The sequence below is a fragment of the Notothenia rossii genome (genome assembly GCF_949606895.1).
Source record: "Notothenia rossii genome assembly, chromosome: 3".
Taxonomy (NCBI): Eukaryota; Metazoa; Chordata; class Actinopteri; order Perciformes; family Nototheniidae; genus Notothenia; species Notothenia rossii.
In genome coordinates, this window is record NC_136901.1 from 12,880,497 (window position 1) to 12,889,527 (window position 9,031).

At 38.4% G+C, this 9,031-nt stretch overlaps 1 protein-coding gene across 3 annotated transcripts; it reads left to right on the forward strand.

The window, feature by feature from the left end:
* Window positions 1-1,313: 1,313 nt before the first annotated feature.
* Window positions 1,314-8,789, forward strand: LOC307034357 (neuronal acetylcholine receptor subunit alpha-2-like). 3 transcript variants are annotated; one of them, XM_079673179.1, is made up of 7 exons: window positions 1,314-3,173; window positions 3,271-3,315; window positions 3,872-3,981; window positions 4,817-5,036; window positions 5,870-6,363; window positions 7,966-8,329; window positions 8,558-8,789. In XM_079673179.1, exons 2-7 carry the CDS (start codon window positions 3,286-3,288, stop codon window positions 8,681-8,683), a joined length of 1,344 nt encoding a protein of 447 aa, XP_079529305.1. In that variant the 5' UTR covers window positions 1,314-3,173; window positions 3,271-3,285; the 3' UTR covers window positions 8,684-8,789. The 3 variants fall into 3 exon arrangements, with proteins under 3 accessions (XP_079529305.1, XP_079529304.1, XP_079529306.1); XM_079673178.1 differs by having other exon boundaries at window positions 1,314-3,315; XM_079673180.1 differs by lacking the exon at window positions 1,314-3,173 and having other exon boundaries at window positions 3,180-3,981; window positions 4,822-5,036.
* Window positions 8,790-9,031: the final 242 nt, after the last annotated feature.

A 9,031-nucleotide genomic window follows, 5' to 3' on the forward strand; every position in this document is an offset into this window, starting at 1 on the left:
TTTATTTCCTTTTTAAAAGCACTTATATTAGTGGAAAATAACAATAAAAAATTGTATTGTATATTAGAAATTGATTTGATTGTATGTATTTAGTTGTAGGCCTATGTCATTTTTATATTTTTCAGTTTTAGATTAGTTAATTGAATTTCTCTGTATGCACCTGATCGTATTAGTCCATTATGAATATTTTTCAAAGCCACCACAGTGAAGTAGCCCAGCCCCAGAAAAAGTAAACGTGATTTGATCTCACGCTGATGACTGCTAGCCTATAATTATAATGTATACTGGGAGGGTGTCTAATCCAGCAGTATGAAAACGCGAACCGGGACTGCATGAGATGGACAATGGTAGAAAAAACGCGGAATACCTTAAGGACAAACTGAGCTTTGATTTTAAATAATTGGAGTTTATTTATATTGATTCAAATGGAGCTGAAAATACATTTCACCCGGACTTTAGCGCTATTCCTCCTCTGGATCGGCATCATCTCCGGTGAGTGGGATGGACTAATGTCCGCAGATTAAATTATAACATTTGAATTGAGATGCATCAGCATTGGTTTTTTATTTTAAAAAACGGTTTTAATGTTAATGTGGCAGGGTGGTGCGTTTGAGTGTTAATATTATACTAAATAGGATCTTTTAACACAACACAAGAAATCAGGACACAGGTTCTTTAACTTAAGGGCAGAGACGTGTTTCGAAATAAAGTCATTTGTATTTTAATGCACTCAAAAGAAAATGAAACTCAGGAAATGTTGCTATAAGATAAACTCGTTGGTTAGAAAAACAAGAATTATTCAGTTTAAAATTATCTTTATTTTAGCAAGTGTTAAAAATGTGTACCTAAAATGTAACACTAAAAGTCTATATAAGCAAATCTAAAGCTGCATTCAGGAGCTCTACTCACTACATTAATAGCAAGACTATAGCCCACTGTGGTATGAAAACACGTTTATGAAATGTACTCAGTCAGGAATATATATATATTTAACATTTCCAAGTACTTTTAACAATCTAATCGTCATACTTCAGCAGTATTATTCTAAAAAGGGTGTATCAAGTCAAATATGTCTAATGTTCACTGTCATGTATTCTTTGAGTGATTTTTAAAGACTTCCCAAAATATATGTTTTTATAATTCTTCATAGTATTTGTACGGTACAATATGGGCAGTTTTAAAACCCTGAAGGTAACAAAAACATACAATTGTAATATTGTTGTAGTATCCATCATTTTATTACAGCAATATACATGAAACCAAAACAACAAACAAAGACAAAATATTTAAATAAATGAACCAGATATTCTGCAGAAACTTGAAGCATGCATTCAGAATACAAAAATAATAATGTTTATAGTACATAATATCAAAGACGCCTCTACATTCAGACCTATCATCAAGACAAGTGAAGGAGCAATATGATACAGCTGGAGAATTGAATAAGTTATTAGATATAACAAATACAATATGGAGTTTGTGTGCAGTGATACGTTTTTGGACAAAGTCATGTTTTTCGTCCACCTGAAACATAATTTTCTCGGGTATAAATAGGCAATATATTCACAAACACTGGCATTACACACATTTGCACAGTTTGTGTTTTTTGCACAATCTAATCCTAAATAGCTTTCCGGTGATGCCAGATCTCGCCTGCCAGAGAGGAGGCAGAGAGATTGCTGAAAAGAGGATTTTAAAATTCATTTAACCTGCATGACAAATCAAATTAACACGGACACAAAAGGTTGAACACTTGGACTCAGAGAGGTTTATTTCAAGCATGAAATTATGAATCTGATGAGTGATGGCTGCTGGGAAACTTGGCTCAGTGTTGATCCCTGTTAACTTCAATTATCTCTTAGTGATAGAGATATGCTGTGTGGCATAAAATTAAATCGAAGTGCAGTGGATCGCAGTTTGACCCTGGGACATTTTATGAACAGTAAAGATACGGTAATTGCTTTTTCCCTGGAGAATAGACACTGATACTAATTTGTTCAACTGTAAATGCTTTGGTTGAGCATGAAGGGGAATGAAGGAAATAACTCTTTAAACCTTGGGGGACAGGAAGGTGACGAGATGAATCAGAAACACCAGTTAAAACTAACAAAATTAGCATGAGGGAGAATAGAAATGCAAGTTGGAGTTAAAATACTCTGTCAAATGTATAAAATAAAAAGAGTAAAAATACATTAGATACTCAAATTCGTGTTTTACAGTACAATATGTGGACAAGACAGAGATCACTAATGGCAATAATATTGTTTATCGCAATTATATCTGGGAGAATATATCGTCCCACCAGGCTTGTGGAGTAACGGATTATACAGTATGTAAAGGGATATGTAATCAGCATACCAAAGAAAGTAACTGACCCTAACCGTTACAGATACAGTACATACAAAAAAAAGATGTAATCAGATTACTGTTACTATTTAGAAACACGTTTCAAAACGAAACGGGAAAACTAAGACAGATCTTGAGATGACAAAATAAAACACAGACAGATCGTGACAGTAGGTGCACACCTGATTAATTAAAACAAAAATAATGTTTGCTTTTTATACATTAAACTAAAACACTTTTTGTAAGCTCTACCATTCTATAGGTCTATATAGTATAACGACTGAAAGGTTGACTTTAATTAGTATGTCAACAGATTTCACATAACTGTATCAGGTTAGATGAAAGCAATAATATTAAGTTGAACCTATTCATATTATTGCTTTCAACTAACCTAATACAGTTATGTGAAACCCGTCGACATTTGGTCCTCTTAAATATCTTGGTATCTTCTTTTCTAAGGTCACATTGTTCTGTTGTCTGGCATAACACACTTCAGTAAAAAACATCTTGTTGATATCTCTTTCTGTTCTGCATTGTGTCTGTTGTCGAGGTTATCCAAAAGTAACAGAAAGTAATCAGGTTACATTACTTTTAGATTGTGATACTTAGCTAAGGTTAATGATTACATTGTGTACAGGTAACTAGTAATTGTAACAGATTACATTCTCTCCTCAGGTCAGACTGAAGACTTGACACGTCTCCACACGGAGGACGCTCTCTTCAGGAGTCTGTTCGGACGATACAGCAAGTGGACGCGTCCGGCACGGAACATCTCAGACGTGGTCATCGTGAAGTTCGGCCTCTCCATCGCACAGCTGATCGACGTGGTGGGAACACATATCTGTAGATTACAAACTGATTTGATTATAAAGAATGAATCCTCACCAATTCCACATTTTGTGTCACTGTTTGGCTCCAAAACAGGATGAGAAAAATCAGATGATGACGACCAACGTGTGGCTGAAACAGGTATGAAAGAAGGGATAAGATATTTTATTACTAAAAACAGTAATACCACATAATGTTACAGGTAAATGTCATTATTACTTTTTTTTACTTACGGTGAGTAAAAGTATCAATATACGTACCCAAACTAAGAGTAAGTAACAATGCTTGTTTTGGATTAAAATACATTATATCACTGGATTTTAATGCATTAATGTCTTCATTATTATATATCAGGAGCTTCTAAAAGATAGAGCTTAATTAGATGTATTTTTTTACTGCCAAGTTTCTTAATCCATCCTAGTTCATTGAACCTGCAAAGTAACTTATGTTGTCAAATAACTGTAGACTACGATATTTGCTTCCATTGTAGTGTACAATAAGTCAAGAAAATACTTCAAAATGTACTTTCCATCACTGAGTTGAAGCTATAAGCACCTGACCAACGATCACACACATGTGAGTTCTCGATAGCTGATTAACGAGTCAATCTTTTGAACTGATATTCATTACTTTAGTATGAAATCTATATCACTAAAAGTGTTTTTCTTTGTCGTAAAATGTGTGTATTTTTTGGCAGGAATGGACTGACTATAAGCTGCAGTGGAATCCGTCTGACTTCGACAACGTGACGTCCATCAGAGTCCCGTCTGAGCTCATCTGGGTGCCAGATATTGTGCTGTACAACAAGTAAAAAAGTTCACACATTCAACACCACAAATCATCCTTGTTTATGAACTCAGATAATACAAAAGAATACAAAACAAGTAAACCATTAATAAACAAAAACTAAATATACTGGACAGACTGAACTCAGAAAATCGTACAGTAGTTAAAAGACAATGACACACGCACTTCGACAGTTACATTTGGGTGAGGTAGTTTTGTGTAAAAAGTTACTAAACTTTAAATACACACTAAAGTACGAGGAAGTCTTGTTTCTAAGTATTTTTCGACCCCTAAAAAGCTGTTAATTATCATTTTCCGGATATAAACTTAAACATAAATCCATCTCAGGACTGTTAAACAGGCTCCACTTTGACTGTCTGTAGGTGGAGATGAAATTATCTGTAGTGATGAATTACCCGCTTGATCCATAACAACGTCCTCATCTGCTGAAGAGCGTATGAGGAGGGGAGGTCACCTATGCGGCATTTCTGCATTTCAATTCGGAATACATGCAAATGATCCTGTTGAATAAATGACCAGGATTCTACTGCCTCTGCGCAGCGATGTTGCATCACACAGTTTCAGTCTGGTTTCCTTTCCCCAGAGGAAGTATTAATCCTTAAATGTGTCTGGATGGAGCGGAAATGTTCTCCTCCTTCAGCGTTTGTGTAAATGAGCTTGCATTATGAATACAGAGCATTAGCATTCAGTGATCAATTATTAAAAGGGGAATAGCTTGAGGTTTATAAATTCACCTTTAGAGTTTGAGACTCGAACAAAAAACATCTAGAAAACCTCCTTTTTAGGCCGATAATGCCTCAATATTTGTGTCAGATTTCTGTATTTTGTTTTCCAGTGCAGATGGAGAGTTTGCAGTCACCCACATGACGAAGGCCCATCTCTTTCACACCGGTCTGGTCCGCTGGGTGCCCCCGGCCATCTACAAGTCCTCCTGCTCCATCGATGTCACCTTCTTCCCCTTCGACCAGCAGAGCTGCAAGATGAAGTTCGGCTCCTGGACGTACGACCGCGCAAAGATCGACCTGGAGCCCTTCGAGAACACCGTGGATCTGAAGGTGTTTTTTTCACATTTGGTTATTTAGCCACAACTGGCCCCTCTGTGCTCTGTGATTCCTCTTATCTGTGGATCTGCAGAAGCTAAATACTGGCTGCAGGCTACTTTTTTAATGAACAGCTAAGTTTGCATAGTGTGTGTTGCTGTTGCATTGCGATTGCAGCACTAATGAAAAAAACGAAATGCATGAATCAGATTTCAAAAGAGGAAACACCTAATCCTGGAGGGGCTCCTCAGGTTTCTGAATAGTGGGAATTTCAAAGCTTAAATGTAAGTTTTTAGCTACATGCTAACTTATAACTTTACTTATAGCTTTTCAGTTTCACATTTCCATTCCTCCCCAACTCAAAAACAACCCTTTGGTCTATTATGACGTAATTTGATATGAATGTATTGCAGTGAAATTTGGTAACGATATTTTCGAGGTTCCTATAAGATGAACTGTACGGACTTTTAGCGCCACCATAAGCTTCACCTTTGACATTTCTTTGTAAATATCACAGTAAAAATTGGAGGAAAGCTGGTACAAACAATAATGTTTCTCCCAAAATTAATTGTAATAGCTTTTCAATCTTAACTGCTCACAAAAGCTTTTATGCAAATCACTGATTTCCATGTAAACTTTAGCACTTAAAGGTCCCCTATTATACTGTTTTTCCTCAATATATTATAGGTCTCAGATATATACAAAACATGTCTCTGAAGTGTTTGGCTCCAAATACCAAAAAGATCATTGTATCTCTCTACACAGAGGGGAGGGGACACATGTTGATGTAAAGACATGAAAAAGTGGATTTTATAATAGGTGACATAAAAGACATAATATAATTCTAGGATTACTGGGAGAGCGGAGAGTGGGCGATAGTCAACGCCGTGGGTACCTACAACACCAAGAAATACGACTGCTGCCACGAGATCTACCCCGACATCACGTACTACTTCATCATCCGCCGCCTGCCGCTCTTCTACACCGTCAACCTCATCATCCCCTGCCTGCTGATCTCCTGCCTCACGGTGCTAGTCTTCTACCTGCCGTCCGACTGCGGCGAGAAGATCACGCTGTGCATCTCCGTGCTGCTGTCGCTCACCGTCTTCCTGCTGCTCATCACCGAGATCATCCCCTCCACCTCGCTGGTCATCCCGCTCATCGGCGAGTACCTGCTCTTCACCATGATCTTCGTCACGCTGTCCATCGTCATCACCGTGTTCGTGCTCAACGTGCAACACCGCTCCTCGGCCACGCACACCATGCCGCGCTGGGTGAAGAGGATCTTCCTGTCGGCGGTGCCTGGCTGGTTGTGCATGAAGCGACCACCAAGGCCTGCCAGGTGAGAGAGAGATCAGACGGCGGCCATTTTGTTTGGTAAAAAGTTCATATATGCAGGTTCAAATCCTTCACTGTTAACATCTAATAACCTTTTGAAGGACTGAGTAGTCCAGATCTGTCTCTTACTCTGGTCCAGTATATATATATATATATATATATATATATATTAATGCTGTCAAAATTATCGCGTTAACGGCGGTAATTACATTTTTGAATTAATTGCGTTAAAGTATTTAACGCATTTAACGCATGTGCAGAATGGCCCGACCCATACATCCCACGAGTGGCAGCGCCAGGGTATGGCTGGGGTAGGCTACACCAATACCAAGAAATGGCTTAGCCCCACCATGAAAAATCATGTTAAAGTAAGCTAAATAAAGTCCGCCAACTCTCGCCAAGAATTGCACAGACAGCAGTTAGTAAGATTTATTTCAGTAGCCACTTGTCTGGAAATACCGAAGACCAGAAACGGTTTTGAAAACGTATGTCACGTAGTGATCGTCTCAATAGAACATCTTTGATAATGTCTTCTGGCAAATCAGAATCAAGATAACGGCGTGGTGTTGTTGCTGGAAGTCCTGACGCGGAGAATACTTTTGCTGTAGTACAGGGGTGCACATAGCTGGTACGCAGGTTATGTGCGTAATCTGAAATGACTAGAATAATAACGCTTTATTTATATAGCAGTTTTCATACATCATGTGCAGCTCTAAGTGCTTTACAAAATGGCGACAAATTCCCCTCTGATCAGATGTTAAAACCTTTACGGATACATGCGTCAAAATATAACATTTTAAGAGGTTAAGAGGCACAATGAGGTAAAAGGTATGATAATAAAAATATAATACAATCAAATAAATAATTCTCTCAGAAAAATAAGACACAAGTGAATAGATGCAACAATATAAAACCCTATAAAATGAATGATTAACAGGTTGCATTGTGGGAATTGTTTGCAAGTAGTAATGGACAGAAAATACTAGTTCACGTCAGAATACAATTTTGAATTTCTTAAAATATAATTTCTGTCTACAAAAGAAGCTAGATATGAAATGGCACCTTTATTGTATGATTCATTGAAAAATCTCACGCAATACCAGTTTAAGGAGGTATTTCATTTTGAAATGTGAACGTTTGGGAGACATAAAAGTGGAACAATTTAATGAATGGCTGGCTGTTACATATATTAAAGGATTAAACGTTTATATTTGTTGGACTGGCTTGAACGTGTTGTTTTTAAAGTCACTGAGGATTAAGAAATTATAAAAACTGTTTATTTGTGTACGTTTAGTATGAATAAATGTATGTATTCTGTAAAATAGACTTTTGCTCATTACATGGTAAAAGCTTGACAAATCATACAGACAGTAGTGAAGTGGTTTTGCCACATTATTTAACCTCGTTCCTGGTTTAACCTGCATTAACTGGCCACTGGAGAGCAGCAGAAACAAACTGTGATGGTGAAAAGTTGTTGAAACAACTCAAACGATTGATTACAGCAGCTTAAAGTAATAACTGTGCCACTTTTACAGTATTTTAATCAGCCAAAGCATCACTTTTGAAGTAAAAAATGCTGTTTTTTCTACTTAAACTTTTCTTTCAGGCGGCGTCACCTGATGACAGGCCCCGCCCACTGCGTATCCACCTTGGAGTCTGACATTGATATCCATGGTTACCAGAACGTTGGCAGCGGTTGCCACGGCGGCCAGCAGCTCCACTCTTTGGATATGGGAGAGGAGATTCACTTCTGCGACCTCCACGTGGATAATTTGCAGATTTCTCCTCCATCTCTGGGTTACCTCCTCCTCCCACAGAGACACCCCTCCCTCAGGGGGGACTGGGACACCCCTCCTGTGGGTGATGGTTCGACCCCGGCTGCCTCTCTCCTGACTCCTGCGGTGGTGTCGGCCCTGGTGGGGGTTACCTACATCGCGGAGCATCTCAGAGCCGAGGACGCAGACTTCTCTGTGAGGGCTGAAAAACGTTTCTATTTATTTGTCATGAAGCATTGGGCCCTTCTGGAAGATTAACAACATTGAGAGACAAGCACTGATTTGTTTTAAGGACACCGGTAAAACAGAAGGTGTCAATACGTTTGAGAGATTGTTCTTTCAGTACGTTAAGATAAGAATCTGATTGTATGTTTGTTAGTGTTGACAGGAAGTGATTTGTTTTCCCGTCTCCTCTCCCTGCAGGTGAAGGAGGAATGGAAGTACGTTGCCATGGTGGTGGACCGGATCTTCCTCTGGATGTTCATTATGGTCTGTCTGCTGGGGACCGTCGGGCTCTTCCTGCCTCCCTGGCTCTCTGGGATGTTTTAATTCAAACACAAAAATAATTAACTATTCTTACAAGGTGGCGTACGAGTGGCATGTCTGTACGAAAAGAAAAAAAGGGTCCTATAATAAAAGAGAAGATGTTTCCTTATTCCTTTATTTTGAAATGATATAGTTTTGCTTGATAAATGTGTTGCAAATTGTTTAAACTCTACTACAAATACCCCTATTTAACCCTTCCACACGGAGACGAAAACAAACCGAAGTCAATATCAAAAAAGTATTCCGTCCACACGGAATCGGCTCAAGAAACGTGTCCGTCCACACGAGAATGCTCGACCCGCTGTAGTACGGTTATGGCTAGAAAGGATCCGTCGACTCGATTGTAAATAT